The 13,073-nt window shown below is 44.6% G+C and overlaps 1 protein-coding gene across 4 annotated transcripts in view; it reads left to right on the top strand.

Moving 5' to 3' along the window:
- ARNT2 (aryl hydrocarbon receptor nuclear translocator 2) overlaps positions 1-13,073 on the top strand; it is a 122,670-nt gene that overhangs the window by 71,856 nt on the left and 37,741 nt on the right. For 3 of the 4 annotated variants that reach the window (XM_088472949.1, XM_088472946.1, XM_088472948.1), the window contains 3 exons: positions 9,085-9,187; positions 10,106-10,171; positions 10,264-10,358. In XM_088472949.1, the coding sequence (XP_088329075.1) occupies positions 9,085-9,187; positions 10,106-10,171; positions 10,264-10,358 (264 nt within the window). The remainder of the gene's footprint in view (positions 1-9,084; positions 9,188-10,105; positions 10,172-10,263; positions 10,359-13,073) is intronic. The other variant, XM_088472947.1, reaches the window with a different exon arrangement.

The following is a 13,073-nucleotide window of genomic DNA, read 5'->3' as shown; positions in this document are numbered from 1 at the left end:
GAATCAAACACCTGCGCTGCCCCACTGGCCGCTCATATCCTTGTTGTTTTCCTGTGCTGTCGCCTGGCTTTTTCCTTTTTGCGCTGCAGTTTAAGTTTTGAAGTGTTTCTTGTGTAATGGCACAGTTTCAGCTATTAAATTTGTTTTTATCTTTATCTTGGGGGACTCATAAAATAGAAAGCTTTAGCTAATCACAGCTGTTGACCCATATTTATATTTCTGTCCTGATGCTGATGTTAGAGCAATCACCCTTGTTAACCAGAACCGTGGTGTGATTTATGGTACATGAAATTGCAGAGCAGTGATGAGCTCCATGTTGGACTATGGACAGCCACCTCTCGCTCCCTACAGGCTGGATTTCTGTTGGATAGCTGTCATATGTTGCTGTGCGTGCAATCTTTGAGTGCAGTATCAGGTTTATAAGTAATACAAGGTGCTCTTGGCTGGGAATACCTTTTAATGGATCAATATAGCCCACTTCATTTATTGCATACATCAGTCAAAGAAATAATTACAGTATGGAAAATTTATTTTTGGTTCAGAATTTTTAAGTTTAACTCATACCCGCCCACCGGATGCTTATTTACACAGCATTTGGGTTTTATCGCCTGCATAGGTTAATAAATGTTTGCTGAAAACAGCCGTGTATTTGGTAGCGCCTCATTCTAGCAATCTAGCTGTTAGTAACAGCCTCAAGTTCCACAGATGTGACCAGGAACCATTAGAATTGTTGTACATAGTGTTCTTGTACTTCTGGTAAAGGAAATCTGTAGTGATGGTGTAATCAGGGATTTCCTGTAGTGCAAGGTAGGTAAGTGAGCTACAGGGGAGATCTGTCAGATTTCCACTGCCTGTCATTACTCGTTGTTCTAGTGCCACTTATAATGTCAGTTGCTCTTAGATTGAAGTTACAGTGAAGCTACCAGTGCTGGCAACTTGGGAGACCTAAGACAGCTTATCCTGTGTTAACCACTTGTTAACACTACATTGACTTAAAACAGCAGCCTTTTGTCTCTGCATCGCTACATGGTTCTAATGGTCCCACACCGCAATCACTCTCCTGTTCCTCAGTGGCCCCTCCACTCTGAACTTCCCATTCATTGGTATGGGAGATGGGGATGTCACATGGGACTGTTAGATATATCAGGGACTCCGGTGACTCCATCGAATGGATCACACCAAGCATGTTTGATTTCTATCTGAGCTGTTTGTGATCCACCCAAAAAGAAATGAAGAATTTAGTGCTTGGTGGAGGTCTTAGGTTTTACTTTCACTAATATAAAAGCTTTTCCTATTTGTAATCTCTCTAGTGGAGAGTATAATACATTTATCAAAGTCTTCATCTGTGGGCCAGACATATGTCCATTCTCTGTCTATGCCCGGCCTTTACTTGCACGTCGCAAACTCAACATCATTGGATTTGGTCTAACAAGCATGAATAGCTTTTATTTGTTACCAAAGAAAGTCCTAGCTGTCAGCAATAATGCCCACTTGGGAATTCTCTACTGTACACAAAATACAGTATTTAAAAATGATTCTCTGTATTACACAGGAAAAGTGTTAGATGTTGTCTACAAATATATAATGTAGTCATGAAAGTATATTCTGGAGGTAAGTCAGTACAGTACATATGTCGCAGATCAGCCAGTGCCCTAGACATTGCTCTTGCTGTGGCCCCCTTTATTATTGAAGGCTGTTATATGCCATTCAGGAGCAAGAAGCAGCTGGTTCGGCCCTATATTCTGCTTAAATACATGCAAGCTACAGTATACGGATCATGCTCTGACAAACCCATTTTACACTAAATTCCCGGTTCTGACCCGGTATTTAGAACAAGGTTCTAAACCGGATCAGACCCGGGACATACCCACTTCAGACCGTGGAGCACCCGGGTGCAGTGGAACTCTCCATCCTGTAAACGGGACCTGAGTCAGTCGACCCAGGTTACCTGTTTACACTGCAGGATTGCACGGGTCATCCCCGTGTTAAACCATGCAAAGTAACCGGGTTGGATTGCCAGGTCACTTGACCCAGGTATCCAACCCAAGCCCCTTTTACACCTTGCAGCAACCCGGGTCCGGATTTTAGCTGTGGTGTAAAAGGGGACTCCCTGAATTAGTCCCACTCTACATCATTGCTGAACATCATGTACACTGCTTGGTGGCTCACTTTTTGCATATCACAGATTGTGACATGACATGCTGGGCTTCTAGGGCCATAGTTCTTCAATTCAAAATATGTGTAATTGGTGAGCCACAGCGAACGGAATGCTGAAATAATATCTGCACCATATGAGGATGACAGAGATAGAGGGTCAGGATTTAAACCTCCCAACACTAGTGATCAGCAGGCTGGGTGCGTATTAAAAGATGCTCTGAGCCAACCCCCGTGAGATGTGGCCAGCTCCCTGTCATGCGTTGCCATGCTCATTTTCCCTACAAATGTTGGTAGAGAACAAGACTGTAATGCTGTTTATTAATGTGAGTGTAATGTATAATTAATGCAGAACTGTTGTATACTTGTAGTGCAGTCTTGAAAAATCTCACATTAATTCTACAGCTTGAGTAAAAGCCTAATTGCAGTGTTCGTTTATTAACTCAGTCACACACATATATCATTATTTAGAAAAGACAACTTTATATTCAAATAGAAAATTGTGTCTCTCTCTGTCATAACTACTTTAGGAATTGTTTAGTTTAGCTGTGGGTGTGGTCACGAGTTACAAGCATGGAGTAGGTAATTGCCGCACCAGCGAATGACGCCTCTGGGTATAAACCAGGTGTATGCAATGTGCGGCACTCCAGCTACTGTGGAACTACACATGGAAACATGCCCTGCCACAGTTATTGTGTTATGGCATGCTTAAACTGTGGAAAGATATGCTGGCATCTGTAGTTCCACAGCATCTGGAGTGCCAGACATTAACTGTCTCTAGTGTAAGCCATGTAATTGTATTGCAACAAGGAGCATAAATCAAGGACAATACTAAAGACAGATGAGTTAGGGAAAGATAAAGACAGCCATATACTGTATCAGTAGCAATCAGGCTGGACCATGACTTCTGCTGCTGCCAGGTTAAATATTTTACAAGTCCAATACCCTGTACAATATATCTTCTCTGGGGCCAAACTATGTGTTGTGCAGAATTGTATTCGGAGACAGGTGCTAGAAATATAAACCGTTATTGGCTGTCCACTGTGCTCCCATAATCTGTCACAGGTGGCTGGGCTCTGCTAGACACATGTGTTCCCCTAACCAGCGCCGCACATAACAGGAAAAATCTGGAAAGGGCTCACACGAGCCACATGTCACAAGTTTTGGTTTTAGAACTACTTTGTCATTAATTGACAAAACATGTAGCTGAAATTTCATATGTTCTACAGCTACTGAAAGTCCAAATGAAGTCAGATGTGTCTGTGCACCAGCCAGAAAGAATAGTGATAGGAATGTGGTGAAATAAATGTAAAGTGACACTGTGCATGATATCATTTATATTAAAGATTGATCAGAGCAATGCTTAGAATGAATACGTGGTCTACTACTAAAACTAGCGTAGGAATGTTGAATCGTGGATACTGCTCCAGCATTCCTGTTGCTTTTACTATTGGAAACTGAACACCCCATTTATAACAGGAGGGTCCATAAAAGCATGGCTGACGAGAGGCAGGTTGCTGAAGAGTTTGTCAGACTCTGCAAAAGAAACAGCCATAAATAAGGTGAGTATTGTAAAGGACAATAAATCCTTAGTGCCCTTGCTGGATTATTATAGTGCCACGGTGCCACCATATTATGTAGCGCTGTACAGAGAATATTTAACATCAGTCCCTGCATCATTGGAGCATACAGTCTCCTACTTGCAGCATGACATTGTTGGAAACTGATCCTGAGAGGTACATTTACATCAAACAAATGAAGCATAATACACAGTGATTATATAAACGACTTCTTAGGTAAATACCGGTAGCTGTCCAAATTTTCAAAGCAAGTAATTAATTTATGATCTTACGTTTTATGGTCCTATTAACCGCCACAACAGCACATCTCTGGCACTATTTTATTTTTAGCCCACACTTCCCTTAGGTCTCTACTTACTGCCAGCTAGGGTTATCACCCGTTCGAGATTCCTCCAGACAGTCTGAAAATTACAATATCTGTCCGTAGGCTTGTCAGTCCTGGACGGTCAGTGTTGGGAAGTCATGCCTCTGCTTCCTCTAATTCGTCCGCGTCACTGCAGTTAGGGAGTGGCAATCAGACTGAGTCACCAGGACTAGGATAGAACTGAAGGACTCTCTAGCAAATTGTTTGGAATCTGTGGCGGCGGTCACTAGTGTTTTATACACTAAACTTTGCTGTTTTGGTGACACATGGAAGGAGATAAGTCAAGACCAGGGCTCTGATTTGATGGCATCTAAAGATGAGGGGGCTCTGGCATATTAATGGCATAAAAGGGGCATGAGGGGCAATGACAAATAAAGGGGTAGTAGTGGGCACTGGCACATTAGTGGCATATAAAAATGGCATGAGTGGGCTCTGACATAGTAGTGGCATATAAAGGCGTGAGGGGGCTCTAGCACAGTATTAGTTTATGAGGAGGCTCTGTCTTATAAAGAGGCATGTAGACTAGGGGTGATGCACATAAGGGGCTTGAGGGGGCTCTGATGGTTTCATGTGGAACAGATGGCATAAAGAGCATGTGGATGGCGTCTGAATGCTTACAAAGTGCTTGAGAGGGCTCTAATGGAATATAAAAGAGAAAGTGGAGCAGATTACATATAAGGGAGCATGTGGGTACCTGACATCTGAGAAATATAGTGGTTGTAACCCTACTGTGGTTTTGGTTACAACACTGTCTACGCTCCTTGTCACATTCCACTCCAGGAAAGTGAAAATTAAAAGGTTGACCTCTATTGCCAGCTGGAAACTGCGCTGCAGAAATGAGTAGGTGTAGTTGCACTTATTTTTATAATTTAGGCCAGGAGATATGGAAGAGCACCCCAGTAATGATTAGGCCTACTTAGCCCTGACAAATGGATATAGTGATTCACTGCACAGCACCCCTATCCCAGCACACCACCCCTCACCCAGCACAGCACTCCCCATCCAGCACCCCTCTCCCCTCACTGCACAGCACTCTTCATACAGCACAGCACGCCTTATCCAGTACCCCTCTCCCAGCACAGCACCCCTCACACAGCACCCCACTCCCAGCACAGAACCACTCTCGCAGCACAACACTCCTCACCCAGCACAGCATCCCTCATCCAGCACTGCACCTATCACCTCTCACACAGCACCACTCTCCCAGCACAGCACCCCTCTCCCAGCACAACACTCCTCACCAAGCACAGCATCCCTCATCCAGCACTCCTCTCCCAGCACAGCACCCCTCTCCCAGCACATCACCCCTTATCGAGCACCCCTCTCCCAGCACTGCACCCATCACCCCTCACACAGCACCATTCTCCCAGCACAGCACCCCTCTCCCAGCACAACACTCCTCACCCAGCACAGCATCCCTCATCCAGCACTCCTCTCCCAGCACAGCACCCAGCACCCCTCTCCCAGCACATCACCCCTTATCCAGCACCCCTCTCCCAGCACTGCACCCATCACCCCTAACACAGCACCACTTTCCCAGCACAGCACACCGCTCCCAGCAAAACACCCCTCATCCAGCACACCACTATCACCCCTCATCCAGCTCAGCATCCCTCATCCAGCACGCCTCTCCCAGCACATCACCCCTTATCCAGCAACCCTCTCCCAGCGCAGTGCCCATCATCCTTCACACAGCACCCCTCAACCAGCACCCCACTCCCAGCACAGCACCATTCATTCAGCACCCCTCTCCTAGTACAGCACCCATCACCCCTCTCCCAACACAGCACAACTCACCCAGCACAGCACCCATCACCCCTCTCCCAGCACAGCACAACTCACCCAGCACAGCAACCCTCTGACGCCCGTACACACAGCACGATGGACAGATATATCCGCCATCGGCTGTGCAGCACAGCCAACAGGATATGTCTGTGAACAACGTCGTTCACAGACTTATTGCTGATACACACTGGGCGACGGGCACATGATATATTGGCCGATCGATTGACCTAACCCTCCCCCTAGTGCTTAAACCTAACCCTCCCCCTAGTGCCTAACCCTAACTGTCCCCTCTGGCCTCCTAACCCTCCCCCAAGTGCCTAACCTTTGAAAAACCATAAAACACACGTTGACCTTTTTTTTTGTGGCGACCATATGAACCTGTCAACTTTTAACAATGTAGACCAATTATTAATCAACCTTCTGTCCCTGTCAACCTTTTCACTATGTGGACCTATTGACTGTAGGCCATCTGGTGTCGAAATATTCGATCTTCCATCCACGTACCCCCCTCTCTAGTGGTCTAGTTGGGTCCTCCTGTACACTTCATGATTTGTTGGAGGGTGCCACACCCCACTCCTTCTCCATGGTCTTCGGCGACTGTTCTATGTCAGGACTTAGGTTGCTGCAAACAATTTTCCTTCTCAACACTGATGCCAGCGGACAGACTGCTATTATTTATTGCATTTTTTTTTTACATTTTTGAATGTGAGTGCTAAATGATCTGCGTTCATGTGCCTATTCTGCACTGGGCAGGGAACACATCGATCTGCCGGCTGTTATATCACAACTTACAACATATTGCACCATAGCAGATACTGCCACTATCTAGCACAGTATGTACTGTAAGCGTGTTGCACAAACGTTAGCATATTTGTGCAAAAACAGACACCTATAGCATTTACAATGCGGGAAGTAGATGAATGTGCTTTGTCTCTGTGTTCTGCTGACCGTGCGTACAATGTACAAGAGGATGCATTTCTCAGGCACTAATGTGTAATCCCAGGAACACACACCTCAGGCTCTACACAGCAATGACACAAAAGGAAAGGGTGGACCAGGACAATGGTATTTTGCTGACCACCCTGTGCAGCAGTGTAGGCAATGGATGACAGTGTGATTTATGCAATATGACAGTTTTAATGAAAGATACTACAGCTGATGAGACAAAGCTACGTATATTATATCTGGCAGAGAAGACCTTAATCCAAGTAAAGGCATAGAGATCAACGTGAGCAGATATACTGTATTGGATATCCGTTTGTGTACCCACCTCCCTCATTCATTCAAACTTTTTCTTTTTAAACATAATCATACTGTCATGTAACAGTTATATAAGTCGGTAAACTATAACATCAAGGCTGCTTATATCTACCATGCAATACTTTTTCATACTTAGGATTTTGTAAAGGATCATGCATGCACGTGATTTATATTGTGTTACCACTATACATGGTCCTGTGTGGAACAGTTGGGATTGTGAATAATGTATAATGCCACCTGTGGTATAATCTGTTCTTTTTTTTTTTTTTTTTTGCGGCTAAGCATTCTGCAGTTGCCATCAAAGTGGGGAATGTCTTTAAAGATGTGCTTCATTCCTCCGCTCTTTGGGCCCGATTTATTATGGATCGCTATTGTGATCGCAGTGCCGTCACAGCCAAACATAAGGACGCCCACATCCCCTTACACACATCCGTAATACTTAGCAAAATAACTAAGCCATGGTTAACATCGAGTACTATTGCAGCCTCAGGCACAGTTGCACAAGGTCTGACCCTACTTAGAAATTGCTAACCTCGTCGCACACAGTGGGAGCTCAAGCTGCACATACCACTGCAGTGGCTAATTTATGCACGCGTTCAAACATACTGACACGTCTGCATTTCACCGACGCCCCCTCTCCCCCCATCAACTCCCCCAAATGGTCTCTTCCTCTCAATCACTCTGAGATGGGTCTGCGTAGACACTGCGATTGCAGAGGAGCCTTCGACAACGCGCATTGAGATGCATAGACATGCGTGAAACTCAACAATCGTCCGACTATGAGCGTAATCGCAGTGACGATTGGTAATGAATCAGGCCCTCTGTCACTTGCCAACAGCATTAAAGGAATTTTAGCAACTTCAGAACTTAGGGCCTGATTCAGGTTGGATTGCATGGCTGCAGATGCACGCAGCCGGTCGATGTTTGCGTTCTGTGCATGCATATGCATTGCAGTGCGTGCGCAAGCCGGCCACTGCGATCAGGTATGAGAATGCAGCGGACACACAACGGCACAAAGAAATGATTGAGAGGAAGTACCGTTAGGGGGTGGAGAGGGAGGTGGTCAAAGAAAAGCAGGCGTGCCTGTGCGTTGGAACGCCGTTACATGAGTGTGCATAATTAAGCCTCTGCGACGGCATATGCATCCAGAGGTCTATATTGCGACAGGAAGTTTCACAGTTTCTGAGTCAGGGTCAGATCAACCACAACTGCGCATATGGGTCCGATGTTACTCAATGTTTTCGCTGACTTGCGGATGTATGTAATGGGAAGTGGGCGGCTTTATAGAGTGGTAGGTGTCTTGGTATAGTGCTTCAATTGCACTGCGATCGCATTCATTTGCATATTTTCACAGCGAGCGGGTGCCTGCGATTGCAGACTTGCGAACCGTAGTGAATCAGTCCCTTAATTCAGCGTTACTTCCTGAACTACATCATAAACACCGAAGACAAGACAACACATACAAAAGTAGTCACATGAAGGGGGAGGATACAAATCAATTGCAGACATTATCACCCTGGACATCACCATGATGTTCAGCTGCGCACATTTCTGCCTATTACGGTAGCTCAACATCACTAATTTTCCTGCACACCTCTATGGGGTACTAGGAAATATTAGCCATGTTGCTGGCGCAATATACTGTTCCGGCATAGCACATTGCAGCCATCGCAGCTGAGCGATTCGCCCCATGATGTCACAGTACTCTGCCTCCATTATTGATGACCTCTATTTTGATGTTTACAAGTAGGAGTCATACATTATAGTAACAAGAAAAGAGGTCCCTCACTCTATTTTTTTCTTTTTGTTAGATATATTTCCCATGTACCAAATAACAGAAATAGGAGTTTCCTTTTATAGTCAACATGTTGAAAATGTTAATTTAATAAGGAACAGAACAGGAAAAATAATTCAATTTGTTTTGTGTTTTTCTGTTTTTAGGACGGATTTTGGACTTGAAGACCGGTACAGTGAAGAAAGAGGGCCAGCAATCGTCTATGAGAATGTGTATGGGTTCCCGGCGTTCCTTCATTTGCCGGATGAGGTAATGTCAAAATATATGTGTGCCCTTAATTTAAAATGCCGTGTTTCCACATAAGTCTAAGATATGTGTAGTGGACATGTAATAAGTATATAACCAGACTATTTTCTCATGACTTTACAGCAGTACTATATATATGACTTTACAGCAGTACTATATACATGACTTTACAGCAGTACTATATATATGACTTTACAGCAGTACTATATACATGACTTTACAGCAGTACTATATATATGACTTTACAGCAGTACTATGTACATGACTTTACAGCAGTACTATATGTATGACTTTACAGCAGTACTATATATATGACTTTACAGCAGTACTATATATATGACTTTACAGCAGTACTATATATATGCAGTCGCGCCAAACAGACCTTCCTGGCACTCCTGGTCCTGTGAGATCCTGCCAGTATCTGGTGATATTTTACATCTTTTTTTGTTGAAAATGCGTCTTAGTTGCAATGCGATTTGACTAGGGCGCACCAGAAGACTGTGCTGATTAATTGGATATGTGACCCCTGTATATCTGTGTGCGACTAATTCTCTCAATCAGCATGCAAAGTGCTATGATGCAATGGCAGCAACTTTTTTTCTACACCAAGTTCCGTTTCCAGTCTCAGTCGCACACAGATATACAAGTGTAACATATCAAATTAATCAGCACAGTCTCCTGGTGCGTCCTAGTCGCATCGCATTGTGACTTAGACGCTTTTTTTTTTGCCAAAGAGATGCCTGACGCTAACATAGTCTCACAGAACTAGGCAGCTCACTCACGCCAAACTGCATGGTGCATTGAGGCTATATAAGAAAAGACACATCTGTATATAAAATCACCAACTACCGTGCTGTCTCCAAGGTCACATTGCTCTGTCTGCTCTCTGTATACTAAGTCGGCCAGTATGTTTTACTGTAGGTGTGGTAATGCCCAACTGGATCACCTACCTCTTAACAGAATTAGCACAATGCGAAAGAGATACAGGTAAGCTTTCCACTTATTTTTAGCTATTCTCTATTTTGTTTCTCAAAGCAGTTTCTCTATCTCGGCACAAAGCACTCTACTGTCTCTTTTAGGAACGGCCTTGGACCAGTGAAAGAAGGAGAGGCACAATATTCCGTAGTTCACTGTACTGGATACATTAAGGCATGGCCTCCAGCAGGTAAGAAAGGTGTGTGAAGTGAAAACAAAGAGTCATTTCCGTCCAGCTGGGACCATGACGCAGATCTGGAATCCGGAAATGTGGACGTTAGTGATCCTAGAGACAAGTCAGATGTCTGGCATAAGTTTATTTTTCCCCCACTTACTCAAAGTAACTAATCAGGGGTCTGAAATTCCCACTTACATGGCATTGGTTTTCTACTGTGGTATTAGTAATATGTTATTATTAATAATAATGTTATATTAATATTGCTGTACATAATATATATATAACACCAACATTATACATTGAATTCCACTGTCAGTATATTATTGCTTAGCTAGTCTGTTTCATAGCGGCATCCAGAGTTGGACTGGCCCACAGGGGTACAGGGGAAATCCCCGGTGGGCCTCACTGCCTGGGGGCCCACCCCCTCTTCTAAGTGTCAGGTTCCAGACCTCAAATCATACATTGTTACTGTATTAGATGGTCAGTTAACTGGTGGGGTAGTACCTCTGATCAACATGGGTTCTTGGCTCTTTTCTATAGAAACTACAACAAGATTTGCTTATTGGTTAGCCAAGCGTCTGTGGTGGCTGGCTACAACCATTAAGCATGGGCCCTTACCACTACATTCCCCCAGTGGGCCCTTCATGCCCCAGTCCGACACTGGCGGCATCCCAGTGAGCACTGCCATGCTGTACATTACCGAGCTAGCTTTCTCTCTTTTTTGGTATAGATTAGTTTTAAAGTAATGCTTGGAGACTTGAAGTGAGTACCTGGAGTGATGAGCTCATGAGGGGTGGAAATACATTAGGTCGGTGCAGTGGAAGCAGAATGACAGACGCTATGTTGGCACATTGAGGGCCAATTAAAATATAAATGAGTGCTCAGTGTAATATGCATTTTTTTATATGTAGCACAAATTTTTCACCATATATGTAAATATTTACATTTATTACAGATGTCATTCAATTATTACAGTGTATTGTGTTTGCAGTATGGAAGATTAATGTAACATTATTAGTGGGCAATTCAATTTTTCGTGATGTGCAGTTGTGATATTCGGCTGTGTGCATTCCAGAGAATTACAGAAGACATAACGGAGTGTGAGGGGAAACTGTAATGTTGATGATTGCAATGTGCCGGTGTTCCACTGTTTTTTCCAGTACATTGCAGCCATTTTGAATTAAATTGCCCCATCAGAATATCTTCCTTATGCGATGGCCCTTTTGGGCTTTTGGCCCATGGTTAAGTGTTCTGATTGATGGCAGGCTGACCTTGCAGATACACATGATGTGTTGAGTGGCGGTTTGGTGAATTTTATGGGCCCAGTTTTAGGTGGTGAGAGTCGGTTTATAAGAAAGAAACAATGGAGGGAATTGCAACCTAACCAGCATATGTTAAAAAAAGATGGATCATAGACTGTTTTCTGATGTGAGTGGAAGGATCAGATGTGTGCAATGATTTTGGGGAGGAATCCGCATACATTTAAGAAAAAAAACCAGATTTTGTTGTTATGTATTTAAGGACCACTTAAAGCAGCGATCTGATGACAATATTGCACACGAGTGATTTCATCTCGCCACAGTCCCCTGTATCTCATCACAACCTACGCCATGTCACCACAGTTCCCTTTATCTCAGCACAGCCCCCTGCATCTCATCACAACTTAAGCCATGTTACCACAGTCCCCTGGATCTCACAACAGCCTCCTTCTTCTTATTTCTACCCCCTGCATCTCACAACAGTCTCCTGCTTCTCCTGTCTCCTGCATTTCACCACAGGTTCCTATATTTCACCACAGCACCTTGCATCTCACCACATGCCCTTGCTTTTCACTCCTGTCACTGGTTCTTACCACAGGCCCCTGCCTCACCACAGGTCTCTGCATCTCACTACAACCCCGTGCTTCTCACTCCTGCGCCGTGCATCTCCCCAGTGTCACTACAACCTTCCCTGCTGTTTCCCAGCAGCTGGCTGAGGCCCGGCCACTAAAAAGGTATTAGGATCATAGATTAGAGATTTGTATTGCAGCTACTGTAAGCATTATCAGCAGCATGTCCCTGCGGCTGGGGAACCTGTGCATATTTCCGCAGCCTCCATGCGCACTCCTTACAGGCTTCTGAAAATTTGCAATGAGCAATGTCCTCTTTGCACTATGTATCCTGTATTTCCGGGTTTTCCTATTGAGCTTCCTCGCCGTGGTGCCCCTGTCTGAGAACAGCGCTGACTTCCATGAGAGGTGCCATCTGTTCACCGAGGGCATGCCTTCTGTTCACTGAGGTGCCTTCTGTTCACTGAGGACGTGTGGCTAATTGGGAAATCACACTGTAGAGGGATCCCCTCACGATGGAGGAGTGGTGGCTGGAGTTCATCTACAGGTTCAGCGTAGGGATGGTCATCGGAATCCGATGGTTACTAACCATCAATGTTTTTGTTCCGATGGTAGGGTTTGTACCATTTGATGGTGGTGGTCTGATGTTTTCCACCATTAAATGGAAATCATTAGATTGTGTTCCGATGGTTTTAAGTTGTTTTTTTTTAATTCTTGGTAGCTATGCTTCCCCTGGCTTCTGCCTGGCTACTCTGTCTGTATCAGGGCATCTTCATGGGTTCGTTGGAGGCTGTCTCTCACTCTCTGTCTGCCAGGCGTGACCTTGCTCAGTCCCTGACTCCCTTCCCTCTCTAGGCTGCTGCTAAGCATTCAGAGGGCACATTGCTAGCTCTGATTGGCTTTCACTG

The sequence above is a fragment of the Taudactylus pleione genome, unplaced genomic scaffold (assembly GCF_031769625.1).
Source record: "Taudactylus pleione unplaced genomic scaffold, aTauple2 ptg000129l, whole genome shotgun sequence".
Classification (NCBI taxonomy): domain Eukaryota; kingdom Metazoa; phylum Chordata; class Amphibia; order Anura; family Myobatrachidae; genus Taudactylus; species Taudactylus pleione.
The sequence above is the reverse complement of the archived record's forward strand: the minus strand, read 5'-3'. Positions and strand labels throughout refer to the sequence as shown.